Genomic DNA, 14,687 nt, shown 5'->3' on the forward strand with positions numbered 1-14,687 from the left:
CTCTAAGCCTTTCACACTCTGACTATCCCAGTTAATATTGGGGAAGTTGATATCCCCTGCTATTATTACCCTATCATTTCTACACTTCACTGAGATTTGCCTACATATCTTATCCTCTATCTCCCCCTGACTGTTTGGGGGCCTATAGTACACTCCCAGCAAAGTGCTTGCCCCCTTTTTGTTTTTAAGTTCTACCCATATGGCCTCATTAGAGGAACCTGCTAAGATATCATCCCTCCTTACAGCAGTAATTGACTCCTTGATTAATATTGCGACACCCCCTCCTCTTTTACACCCCCCTCTGTCTTGCCTGAAGATTCGATACCCTGGAATATTGAGCTGCCAGTCCTGCCCCTCCCTCAGCCATGTCTCTGTGATAGCAACAATATCATACTCCCACGTGTTCATCAACACCTTCAATTCATCTGCCTTACTCGCAACTCCTTGCATTAAAATAAATGCCATCCAGCCTTGACATACTCCCTTGTGCCATTACATATTTGCTCTGCCTTCCAGGCTGACTTGATTTTTCCTCTATATTTGGCTGTGCATCACCCCCTACTATAGCTGCACTCCGTATCCCATCCCTCTGCCAAGTTAATTTAAATCCCCCCCCCAACAGTACTAGCAAACCTTCCCGCAAGGATGTTGGTCCCGTTCCGGTTCAGGTGCATCCTGTCCGACTTGTACAGGTCTCACCTTCCCCAGAAGCAGACCCAGTGATCCAGGAAAATAAAGCCCCCCCTCCTGCACCAACTCTTCAGCCACGCATTCATCTGCTCTATCCTCCTATTCCTATACTCACTAGCATGTGGCACCGGGAGTAATCCAGATATTACAACCTTTGAGGTCCTGCTTTTTAATCTGCTACCTAGCTCCCTAAATTCTTCTTGCAGGACCTCATCCCTCTTTCTACCCATGTCATTGGTACCAGTATGAACCACGACCTCTGACTGTTCATCCAGACTGAGATGAGAAGGAATTTCTTCACTCAGAGGGTTGTGAATCTTTGGAATTCTCTGCCCCATAGGGCTGTGAATGCTGAGTCTTTGAGTATATTCAAGGCTGAGATAGATAGGTTTTTTGGACTCCAGGTGAATCAAGGGATTTGGAGATCGGGTGGGGAAGTGGAGTTGAGGTCAATGATCAGCCATGATCTTATTGAATGGCGGAGCCTACTCCTGCTCTTACGTCTTATGTTCTTCATGTGGGAGCTCAGATTGAGCGATTCAAGCATGAGAGCATCAGAACATCTTATTTGACATCCAGACACTCATACTTTCCATTAGGACTCATTGGACAGTATCAGACTGGGACCCCTGGCTAATTGATTTCCTCTCTGACCCGGGACTCACTGGACAGTGATCAGACTGGGACCCCTGGCAGATTGTGTTCCTCTCTGACCCAGCACTCACTGGACAGTGATCAGACTGGGACCCCTGGCTAATTGATTTCCTCTCTGACCCAGGACTCACTGGACAGTGATCAGACTGGGACCCCTGGCTGATTGTGTTCCTCTCTGACCCAGCACTCATTGGACAGTGATCAGACTGGGACCCCTGGCTGATTGTGTTCCTCTCTGACCCAGCACTCATTGGACAGTGATCAGACTGGGACCCCTGGCTGATTGTGTTCCTCTCTGACCCAGGACTCACTGGACAGTGTAGAATAGATAAGGTAGAACCAGTGGATGTGGTGTATTTGGGCTTTCGATAAGGTCCCGCATAAGAGATTAGCGTGTAAAGTTAAAGCACAAGGGATTGGGGGCAAGGTACTGACTTGGATAGAGAACTGGTTGGCAGACAGGAAGCAAAGAGTTGGAATAAACGGGTCTTTTTCAGAGTGGCAGGCTGTGACTAGTGGGGTACCGCAGGGATTGGTGCTCGGACCACAGCTATTCACAATATATATTAATGATCTAGTCGAGGGAACTAGATGTAATAGCTCCAAGTTTGCAGATGACACAAAGCTGGGTGGGCATGTGTGCTGTGAGAAGGATGCCGAGAAACTCCAGTATGATTTGGACAGTTTGGGTGATTGGGCAGATGCGGACAAATGCGAGGTTATACACTTTGGTGTCAAAAACAGGAAGGCAGATTATTATCTAAACGGCAATAGATTGGGAGAAGGGGGAAGTGCAACGAGACCTGGGTGTCTTTGTGCACCAGTTGCTGAAGGTAAGCATGCAGGTGCAGCAGGCGGTTAAGAAGGCAAATGATATGTTGGCCTTCGTAGCGAGAGGATTCGAGTACAGGAACAAGGAAGTCTTGCTGCAGTTGTACAGGGCCTTGGTGAGACCACACCTTGAGTATTGTGTGCAGTTTTGGTCGCCTTATCTGAGGAAGGATGTTCTTGCCATGGAGGGAGTGCAGCGAAGATTCACCAGACTGATACCTGGGATGGCAGGAATGACGTATGAGGAGAGATTGGGTCGATTGAACTTATACTCGTTGGAGTTTAGAAGACTGAGAGGGGATCTCATTGAAACTTATAAAATTCTAACAGGACTAGACAGATTAGATGCAGGAAGGATGTTCCCGATGGTGGGGGAGTCCAGAACCAGGGGTCACAGTCTAAAGATAAGGGGTAAGCCATTTCGGACAGAGATGAATTTCTTCACCCAGAGAGCGGTGAACCTGTGGAATTCTCTACCACAGAAGGCAGTTGAGGCCAATTCATTAAATATATTCAAGAAGTAGTTAGATATATTTCTTAAGGCTAAAGGGATCAAGGGATATGGGGAGAAGGCAGGGACAGGGTACTGAGTTTGGATGATCAGCCATGATCTCATTGAATGGCGGAGCAAGCTTGAGGGGCCGAATGACCTACTCCTGCTCCTATCTTCGATGTTTCTATGTTTCTAGGACTCACTGGACAGTGATTAGACTGGGACCCCGGGCTGATTGTGTTCCTCTCTGACCCAGGACTCACTGGACAGTGATCAGACTGGGACCCCTGGCTGATTGTGTTCCTCTCTGACCCAGGACTCACTGGACAGTGATCAGACTGGGACCCCTGGCTGATTGTGTTCCTCTCTGACCCAAGAATACTGACGGTAGATCTTCTGCTCTGTGTGGCTTTGTACCTTCACTGAGCCATACACCCACCCCCTCCTCCCACCCTCACATACCGTCAGTGACCTTGATACACTTTCAACTGGTGTGATTGTTGTATTGGGAGACTTTGAGTGTAGTTTTCCATTATTGTGAGCTTTTTGTGGAATATGCTTGTTGGGAGTGTTTAGTTGTGGTGATGTCAGTGGGCGGTTTCTATAATGGGAGGCCAATCCCCATCTCCACTTTTATACTCGGGTAGCAAGTTAAACATCAACCTCTGTTATTTACCATGTCTCCTCTCCTTACCCTACACGGCAAATACTTCATAAACTTTCTAATGGTGCACTCACTGGAACAGTCATTTAGAGGATGCTTATTGTACTGTAGAGGGTGCGATAGTGTAGTGGTTGTGTTATTGGACTAATAATCCAGAGAGTGTGAGATTAATCTCACCATGGCAGTTTGAGAATTTAACTTCTGTTCAGTAAGTAAATCTGGAATAAAAAGCTGGTCTCAGTAAAAGTGACCGTGAAGCTGCCGGAATGTCGTAAGAGCCCAACAGGTTCATTGATGTCCTTTAGGGAAGGAAACTTGCTGTCCATAGCCGGTCTGGCCTATATGTAACTCCAGTCCCACACCAACGTTGACTCTTGACTTCCCTCTGAAGGGGACGAGCGAGACACTCAGTTACATCAAAACCGCTAGAAAGGAAAACAAGAATAAAACCTACCGAACTCTCGGCTGTGACCTAGACATTGAATTAGGACATGACCAAAACACATCCAGCCCAATCTACATTGCAAAGTGCTCCCCACTAACAGACCCACTGGCAGGACACACCGACCAGAGGTTGGGGCACGGTGGGTGGGTGTGGGAGTCCTCAACATTGCGGTCTCTTGGCCTTCTGCTGATGAAGCAGTACTCCTTCATGTTGAACACCACTTGGAAGAAGCACTGCGGGCAGCAAGGGCACAGAATGTACTCTGAGTGTGGACTTCAAAGCCCATAACAACAACTTGCATTTATGCAGCACTTTTACATAGAATTACATGGAATATACAGCACAGAAACAGGCGATTCGACCCAACCAGTCCCTGCCGGTGTTTATGCTCCACTCGAGCCTCCTCCCGTCTTTCCTCATCTCTATCCTTACAGCCCTTTACTCCCTTCTCCCTCATATGGTTATGTAGCCTCCCCTTAAATGCATCTATACTATTCGCCTCAACCACTCCCTGTGGTAGCGAGTTCCACATTCTCACCACTCTCTGGGTAAAGAAGTTTCTCCTGAATTCCCTATTGGATTTCTTGGTAACTATCTTATATTGATGCCCTCTTGTTTTGCTCTTCTGCACAAGTGGAAAGACACTCTCTGTCTACTCTATCAAAACCTGTCATAATTTTAAAGACCTCTATTAGGTCGCCCCTCAGCCATCTCTTTTCAAGAGAAAAGAGGCCCAACCTGTTCATCCTTTCCTGATAGGTAAACCCTCACATTTCTGGTATCATCCTTGTAAATCTTCTCTGCACCCTCTCCAATGCCTCTATATACTTTTTTATAATATGGCGAGCAGAACAGTACACAGCACTCCAACTGTGCTCTAACCAAGGTTCGATACAAGTTTAGCATAACTTGTCTACCTTTCAATTCGATCCCTGTAGAAATAATCCATAGTGCAGGGTTTGCTTTTGTTATGGCCGTATTAACCTGCGTTGCTACTTTTAGTGATTTGTGTATTTGTACTCCCAGATCCCTTTGCTCTTCTACCCTATTTAGATTCATATTTTCCAAGTAATATGTAATTTCTTTATTTTTCTTACCAAAATGTAATACCTCACACTTATCTACATTGAAATTGATTTGCCAATTGTATGCCCATTCTGCAAGTTTGTTCATGTCGTCTCGTAATTTGTTGCAGTCCTCCTTAGTATGCAAATTTAGAAATTGTGTTTTTGATTCCAAAGTCTAAATCGGTAATATAAATTGTGAACAACAGTGGTCCCAGCACTGATCCTTGTGGGACCGCACTTCCCACCTTCTGCCACTCTGAATAGCTACCCTTTACCCCTACTCTCTGTTTTCTGTCTTGAAGCCAGCTTGTTATCCATTCTGCTACTTGTCCCCTGACTCCACATGCTCTGACTTTATTAATTTGTCTATTATATGGTAACTTATCGAAGGCCTTTTGGAAATTTAAATATATTACATCTACTATATTATCCTTGTCTACTCTCTTACCTCTTCAAAAATTTAATGAGCTTAGTCAAGCAAGACTTTCGCTTTTGAAATCCATGTTGACTATACATTATTCTATTTTTGGCTTATAGATACTTTTCTATCCTTTAGTAGGGATTCCATTATTTTTCCTACTACCAATGTTAAGCTGACTGGTCCATAGTTCCCTGGACACGTTCTATCTCCCTTCTTAAATATAGGTATAACATTAGCTGTCTGCCAGTCCTCTGGCATGACACCTTTTTCTAACGAATTATTAAATATGTGTAGTAATGCCTCTATCATCTCTTCCCTAGATTCTTTTAAAATGCACAGATGTAATCCAGCCAGACCAAGAGTTTTATCCTCTTTGAGTTTGATTAGTTTATTTAATATGTCTTCTCTTTTTATTTTAAATGCGGTTTTATCATTTCTAATTTCATCTTCTGATGTCATGTCCACCTGATCTGTCTCGCTGGTAAAGACTGAAGCAAAATAATTATTTAATATTTCTACCATTTCGTTATCACTGCCTGTGATTTCATCCTGACCGTCCCTTGGTGGCTCTATTCCCAGCCTGACTTTCCTTTTTTTATTTATGTGCCTGTGGAATATTTTACTATTTTTATGTTCCTTGATAATTTAATTTCATAGTTCCTATTTGCCTTCCTAATTGTTTTTTTGACTTCTCTCCTAGTCTCTTCATATTCTCCCTTGTCATTCTCTCCCCTGCTGTCTGTGTAATCAGTGTATGTCGCTTTCCTTATCCTCAATTTTTCCCCTCCTGTCTTTATTCATCCATGGTGTCTCATTAGTGTTTAGCTTGTTTTTTTCAGCAGAATATATTTTTTCTGGGCTCTGTTGAGCACCGTTTTAAATATTTTGCATTGGTGTCTGACATCATTGTTTGCCAATATTGTTGTCCATTTTATTTTCACAAGTTCTATTCTCAGCCCCTCAAAATCAGTTTTTCTGCAATCTATTACCCTGGTCTTTGTCATGTTTATGTCCTTTTCAATCATTATCGTAAACCGTATTATATTATGGTCACTATTGCCTCGATGTTCCCCTACTTTTACTTCTATTATCTGCTCAAGTTCATTCCCCATTACCAGAACCAGTAGCGAATCCTCCCTTGTTGCGCTTCTTACATATTGGGTTAGAAAGGAGTCCTGTACACATTGTAGGAACTCCATTTCCTTATCCCCTTCACCTCCCTCTTCTGGCCATTTTTAATAGCAGTTCCTCTCACTTTATTTTTAAACCATCTTTTTACTCTCCTGTCCAGTAACTCTATTTATTCCCTGGCTATTTATGTCCTCCCTTAGTTTGCTCTGTTCCATGTTCTCCTTTCCTGTTTCAATTATATTTAAACTTTATTCATTTCTTATAGATCCCACCCCCCAACCCCGTCTTACTAGTTTAAAGCCTTTACTACCTCTCTATTTACCCTTTCCGCTATGACACTGGTTCCATTCCGGTTCAGGTGGAGCCTGTCCCATCGGTAAAGCTCCTCCCTGTCCCAGTACTGGTGCCAGTGTCCCATGGAAAGGAACCCCTTTTTCCCACAGCAGCCATTTAGCCACATGTTAACTCACCTGATCTGTCAGACTATATGCCAATTTGCACGTGGCTCAGGTAATAATCCAGAGATCCTGTTTTATTAAAAAAGTTCATAACTCCTCAGCGGGCCCTCCTCCCTGCTCCTCTCGATGTCGTTTGGTCCAACATGGACCAGAACAACTGGATTTACACCATCCCTTTCCAAATTTCTCCCCAGCCACCTCGAGTTATCCCTTATCTGGGTAGGCAACACAACCTTCGGGATTCTCGTTCGTGGCTGCAGAGGACGCTATCTATCCCCCTAATTATAGAATACCCTATCATGACCACATTTCTATTCTGCTCTACCCACCTTGGACAGCCTTCTGAGCCACGGTGCCTTAGTCTGCATTGCGGCTGTCCTCCCCGCAGTCATTCTTTGTCCTCACAGGTAGCGAGTGCATCGTACCTGTTGGAAATGACCAGTGTCACGTCCTCTCCCAAGTCCCCTCTAGCCGGCTCCCTGACAGTCATGCCCTCCCTTTCCTGACCCTGTGCTTTCCTCTGGGGTGTGACTGTGTTCTGGATAAAACTATCCAGAAATTCCTCCCCCTCCCTTATGTTCCGGACTGCTTTAACTCGCGCTCCAGCTCAATGACTCTGAGCCGGAATGACTGAAGGCAGAGGCATTTTCTGCCGATGTGGGAATCCGGGACAGTCTCTCTGTCCACAAACTCCCACATACTATAGTCCCGACACCTAGCCTGCCCTGCCATTTCTAGTCTTTTTCATGTACTTATTTATTGATAACCTGAATTATAATTAGGTAGACAGCTTTTGTAAAAAAAACAAATGGTTCACTGATTACTCACCCTCAGAGCTCCTCACTGAGCTGTCACTTTTTCAGATTTTCCCTTGCATTAGTTTCACTGCCCACTGTTTTTAAACTATGTTTTATATTAGTTATTAATTATACTGAATAGAGTTAAGTTGAGAATAGAGTGTGTGTAGTAAATTCAATACCTCGCTGAACTTCCTCCGGCCCAACGCTCCTCACTTGTGCTGATTATGACGACTCTGATTTTTCTCTGGGTTTGTTTCACCTCCGCGGGTCTCCATTAAACTGCTCCGGTTCCCGCCCTGTTTCAATGCTGGACTGGGCTGCCGCAGGTCTCCGTAATAAAACGTACCAAGGCGCTTCACAGGAGCGTTATCGAACAAAATTTTACACCAGGACACATGAGATATTAGGACAGGTGACCAAATGCTTGGACAAAGAGGTAGGTTTTTAAGCAGCATCTTAAAGGAGGAGAGGGAGGTAGAGAGGCGGAGAGGTTCCAGGAGGGAATTACAGAGCTCAGGGCCTTGGCAGATGGCACGGCCGCCAATGGTGGAACGATTAAACTCGAAGGTGTGCAAGAGACCAGAATTGGAGGAGAGCAGAGATCTCGGCGGGCTGTAGGAGGTTACAGAGATAGGAAGGGGCGAAGCCACAGAGGGTATTGAAAATAAGGACGAGAGTTTTAAAATTGAGGTTTGCTGGACTGGGTGGGAGCCAAAGTAGGCCAGCGAGCACAGGGGCGATGGTGAATGGGACTTGGTGTGAATTAGGATATGGGCAGCAGAGGTTTGGATGAGCTCGAGTTTACAGAAGGTGGAAGATGGGAGGCCGACCAGCCAGGAGCGTGTTGGAATAGTCGAGTCTGGAGGTAACAAAGGCATGGATGAGGGTTTCACCAGCAGATGGGCTGAGGCAGGGGTGGAGACGGGCGATGTACCCAGTCTGTAATATCTGTTCACTGTACATACTGGAGTCTGGGAATATATCTAACTGTACACTGTACCCAGTCTGTAATATCTGTTCACTGTACACACTGGAGTCTGGGAATATATCTAACTGTACACTGTACCCAGTCTGTAATATCTGTTCACTGTACACACTGGAGTCTGGGAATATATCTAACTGTACACTGTACCCAGTCTGTAATATCTGTTCACTGTACACACTGGAGTCTGGGAATATATCTAACTGTACACTGTACCCGGTCTGTAATATCTGTTCACTGTACACACGAGTCTGGGAATATATCTAACTACACTGTACCCAGTCTGTAATATCTGTTCACTGTACATACTGGAGTCTGGGAATATATCTAACTGTACACTGTACCCAGTCTGTAATATCTGTTCACTGTACACACTGGAGTCTGGGAATATATCTAACTGTACACTGTACCCAGTCTGTAATATCTGTTCACTGTACACACTGGAGTCTGGGAATATATCTAACTGTACACTGTACCCAATCTGTAATATCTGTTCACTGTACACACTGGAGTCTGGAATTATATCTAACTGTACACTGTACCCAGTCTGTAATATCTGTTCACTGTACACACTGGAGTCTGGGAATATATCTAACTGTACACTGTACCCAGTCTGTAATATCTGTTCACTGTACACACTGGAGTCTGGGAATATATCTAACTGTACACTGTACCCAGCCTGTAATATCTGTACACACTGGAGTCTGGGAATATATCTAACTGTACACTGTACCCAGTCTGTAATATCTGTTCACTGTACACACTGGAGTCTGGGAATATATCTAACTGCACACTGTACCCAGTCTGTAATATCTGTTCACCGTACATACTGGAGTCTGGGAATATATCTAACTCTACACTGTACCCAGTCTGTAATATCTGTTCACTGCACACACTGGAGTCTGGGAATATATCTAACTGTACACTGTACCCAGTCTGTAATATCTGTTCACTGTACATACTGGAGTCTGGGAATATATCTAACTGTACACTGTACCCAGTCTGTAATATCTGTTCACCGTACATACTGGAGTCTGGGAATATATCTAACTGTACACTGTACCCAGTCTGTAATATCTGTTCACCGTACATACTGGAGTCTGGGAATATATCTAATTGTACACTGTTCCTAGTCTGCAGTATTTACTGATACAGAAATTATGGACTGGGTACCGAGTCCAGTTCTACAGACACCAGATATTAACCCGTGTCTGTCCACCTTCCTCTGTCTAAAATATTTAACAAGGTGTCATTTTTATTTCCGCAGTCCCAGCCTCACTGACCCTGGACCCAAACACGGCGCATTGTAGACTCGTCCTGTCTGAGGATCGGACCAGTGTGAGACACAGTAACAGAGAATTACAGCTTCCTGATAACCCGGAGAGATTCGATACTGCTGTCTGTGTCCTGGGGTCGGAGGGATTCACATCAGGCAAGCACTACTGGGAGGTGGAGGTCGGGGACAAGACGAAGTGGGATGTGGGTGTGGCCACAGAGTCAGCCAATAGGAAGGGAAAGTTATACCTGGGGCCTAAACGTGGATACTGGGCTGTGTGGCTGAGAAATGGGAATGAATATGGAGCTGTTCAAATCCGACCTGTCCCACTGACCCCGAGTGTGAAGCCCAGGACCATCGGAGTTTACCTGGACTATGAGGGAGGACAGGTGACCTTTTACAATGCTGCTGATATGTCCAATCTCTACACTTTCACTGACACATTCACTGAGAAACTCTTTCCATATTTCTCTCCTGGATTGTGCGATGAGGGTAAAAATGCTGCTCCTCTTAAACTGTGTCAGTTCGAACCGTAGGTTCTTAAACTGATGAGTCAGAATCGGGATAAAATTGGGGTAATTTTAACACTCATAAATGAGTGGGTTTGGGTCGAGTAGGGGGTTAAAACATGAAAAATATGAAACAGGAACCTAACCCGCCTCGAACATCCTCACTTTCGGTTTTGAAGGAGGCGGGATGACAGGCGGGTGACCAATCCGCTGTCACAAAAACTATCAACCCATCGAGGCTGGGTTTTCTAGGCCTCGGGTAACCGGGCAGGTAAAAGCAGTGATCACCGACCTCCAATCTCCCCCCACACTGACCCCCCGTGATCACCGACCCCCAATCGCTACCCACACTGACCCCTCCGTGATCACCAACCCCCAATCTCTCCCCACATACTGACCCCCCTGTGATCACCGACCCCCAATCGCTCTCCCCACACTGACCCCCCAGAGATCACCGACCTCCAATCTCTCCCCACACTGACCCTCCGTGATCCCCAACCCCCAATCTCTCCCCACACACCGACCTCCAATCTCTCCCCACACTGACCCCCCTGTGATCACCGACCCCCAATCTCTCCCCACACACTGACCCCCCGTGATCACCGACCCCCAATCTCTCCCCACACACTGACCACCCGTGATCACCGACCTCCAATCTCTCCCCACACTGACCCCCCGTGATCCCCAAACCCCAATCTCTCCCCACACACCGACCTCCAATCTCTCCCCACACTGACCCCCCCGTGATCACCGACCCCCAATCTCTCCCCACACACTGACCCCCCGTGATCACCGACCCCCAATCTCTCCCCACACTGACCACCCCGTGATCACCGACCCCCAATCTCTCCCCACACTGACCACCCCGTGATCACCGACCCCCAATCTCTCCCCACACACTGACCCCCCGTGATCACCGACCCCCAATCTCTCCCCACACTGACCACCCCGTGATCACCGACCCCCAATCTCTCCCCACACTGACCACCCCGTGATCACCGACCCCCAATCTCTCCCCACACACTGACCCCCCGTGATCACCGACCCCCAATCTCTCCCCACACTGACCACCCCGTGATCACCGACCCCCAATCTCTCCCCACACTGACCACCCCGTGATCACCGACCCCCAATCTCTCCCCACACTGACCACCCCGTGATCACCGACCCCCAATCTCTCCCCACACACTGACCCCCCGTGATCACCGACCCCCAATCTCTCCCCACACACTGACCCCCCGTGATCACCGACCCCCAATCTCTCCCCACACTGACCACCCCGTGATCACCGACCCCCAATCTCTCCCCACACTGACCACCCCGTGATCACCGACCCCCAATCTCTCCCCACACTGACCACCCCGTGATCACCGACCCCCAATCTCTCCCCACACTGACCACCCCGTGATCACCGACCCCCAATCTCTCCCCACACTGACCACCCCGTGATCACCGACCCCCAATCTCTCCCCACACTGACCACCCCGTGATCACCGACCCCCAATCTCTCCCCACACTGACCACCCCGTGATCACCGACCCCCAAACTCTCCCCACACTGACCACCCCGTGATCACCGACCCCCAATCTCTCCCCACACTGACCACCCCGTGATCACCGACCCCCAATCTCTCTCCCCACACTGACCACCCCGTGATCACTAACCTCCAATCTTTCCCCACACACTGACCACCCCGTGATCACCGACCTCCAATCTCTCCCCACACACTGACCCCCCGTGATCACCGACCCCCAATCTCTCTCCCCACACTGACCACCCCGTGATCACTAACCTCCAATCTTTCCCCACACACTGACCACCCCGTGATCACCGACCCCCAATCTCTCTCCCCACACTGACCCCCCAGTGATCACCGACCTCCAATCTCTCCCCACACTGACCCCCCGTGATCCCCAACCCCCAATCTCTCCCCACACACTGACCCCCCGTGATCACCGACCTCCAATCTCTCCTCACACTGACCACCCCGTGATCACCGACCTCCAATCTCTCCTCACACTGACCACCCCGTGATCACTAACCTCCAATCTTTCCCCACACACTGACCACCCCGTGATCACCGACCTCCAATCTCTCCCCACACACTGACCCCCCGTGATCACCGACCCCCAATGTCTCCCCCACAATGACATCCCCCTTGATCACCGACCCCCAATCTCTCCCCACACTGACCACCCCGTGATCACCGACCCCCAATCTCTCCCCACACTGACCACCCCGTGATCACCGACCCCCAATCTCTCCCCACACTGACCACCCCGTGATCACCGACCCCCAATCTCTCCCCACACACTGACCCCCCGTGATCACCGACCCCCAATCTCTCCCCACACTGACCACCCCGTGATCACCGACCCCCAATCTCTCCCCACACTGACCACCCCGTGATCACCGACCCCCAATCTCTCCCCACACTGACCACCCCGTGATCACCGACCCCCAATCTCTCCCCACACTGACCACCCCGTGATCACCGACCCCCAATCTCTCCCCACACTGACCACCCCGTGATCACCGACCCCCAAACTCTCCCCACACTGACCACCCCGTGATCACCGACCCCCAATCTCTCCCCACACTGACCACCCCGTGATCACCGACCCCCAATCTCTCTCCCCACACTGACCACCCCGTGATCACCGACCCCCAATCTCTCCCCACACACTGACCCCCCCGTGATCACCGACCCCCAATCTCTCCCCACACTGACCACCCCGTGATCACCGACCCCCAATCTCTCCCCACACACTGACCCCCCAGTGATCACCGACCTCCAATCTCTCCCCACACTGACCCCCCGTGATCACCGACCCCCAATCTCTCCCCACACTGACCACCCCGTGATCACCGACCCCCAATCTCTCCCCACACACTGACCCCCCAGTGATCACCGACCTCCAATCTCTCCCCACACTGACCCCCCAGTGATCACCGACCTCCAATCTCTCCCCACACTGACCACCCCGTGATCACCGACCCCCAATCTCTCCCCACACTGACCCCCCAGTGATCACCGACCTCCAATCTCTCCCCACACTGACCCCCCGTGATCCCCAACCCCCAATCTCTCCCCACACACTGACCCCCCGTGATCACCGACCTCCAATCTCTCCTCACACTGACCACCCCGTGATCACTAACCTCCAATCTTTCCCCACACACTGACCACCCCGTGATCACCGACCTCCAATCTCTCCCCACACACTGACCCCCCGTGATCACCGACCCCCAATCTCTCCCCACACACTGACCCCCCGTGATCACCGACCCCCAATCTCTCCCCACACACTGACCACCCGTGATCACCGACCTCCAATCTCTCCCCACACTGACCCCCCGTGATCCCCAAACCCCAATCTCTCCCCACACACCGACCTCCAATCTCTCCCCACACTGACCCCCCCGTGATCACCGACCCCCAATGTCTCCCCCACAATGACATCCCCCTTGATCACCGACCCCCAATCTCTCCCCCACACTGACCCCCCCGTGATCACCGACCCCCCCAATCTCTCCCCCACACTGACCCCCCCGTGATCACCGACCCCCAATCTCTCCCCCATACTGACCCTCCCGTGATCACCGACCCCCAATCTCTCCCCACACTGACCCCCCCCGTGATCACCGACCCCCAATCTCTCCCCCCACACTGACCCTCCCGTGATCACCGACCCCCAATCTCTCCCCACACTGACCCCCCCCCGTGATCACCGACCCCCAATCTCTCCCCCCACACTGACCCTCCCGTGATCACCGACCCCTAATCTCTCCCCACACTGACCCCCCCCCGTGATCACCGGCCCCCAATCTCTCCCCCACACTGAACCCCCGTGATCACCGACCCCCAATCTCTCCCCACACTGACCCTCCCGTGATCACCGACCCCTAATCTCTCCCCACACTGACCCCCCCCGTGATCACCGGCCCCCAATCTCTCCCCCACACTGAACCCCCGTGATCACCGACCCCCAATCTCTCCCCACACTGAACCCTCGTGATCACCGACCCCCAATCTCTCCCCCACATTGACCCCCCCGTGATCACCGACCCCCGATCTCTCCCCCACACTGACCCCCGGTGGTCATTGTCCAATCTGCAACTCTTCACTCCTGGTCATTCCACCGTGAGAGGCCCTGCTGCTGTTTGTGAATCCGGGTTCCCAGTTAAAAATTCTAGCATTCCATAACCTGGCTCCAGACCAGCTGAAGTTCTCCATAAACTGGCTCCAGACCAGCTGAAGATCCC

General features: G+C 49.6%; 1 protein-coding gene across 2 annotated transcripts in view; it reads left to right on the forward strand.

Moving 5' to 3' along the window:
- LOC147095676 (zinc-binding protein A33-like) overlaps positions 1-11,757 on the forward strand; it is a 43,969-nt gene extending 32,212 nt beyond the window's left edge. The window contains exon 7 of one of the 2 annotated variants that reach the window (XM_085974720.1): positions 9,904-11,757. In XM_085974720.1, coding sequence (XP_085830846.1) covers positions 9,904-10,448 — 545 coding nt within the window. In that variant the 3' untranslated portion in view covers positions 10,449-11,757. The remainder of the gene's footprint in view (positions 1-9,903) is intronic. The other variant, XM_085974719.1, reaches the window with a different exon arrangement.
- The last annotated feature ends 2,930 nt before the right edge of the window (positions 11,758-14,687 follow it).

Source organism: Somniosus microcephalus, unplaced genomic scaffold (assembly GCF_052327205.1).
Source record: "Somniosus microcephalus isolate GS21.2 unplaced genomic scaffold, FLI_Smic_1.0 unresolved_chr1, whole genome shotgun sequence".
NCBI classification, from domain to species: Eukaryota; Metazoa; Chordata; class Chondrichthyes; order Squaliformes; family Somniosidae; genus Somniosus; species Somniosus microcephalus.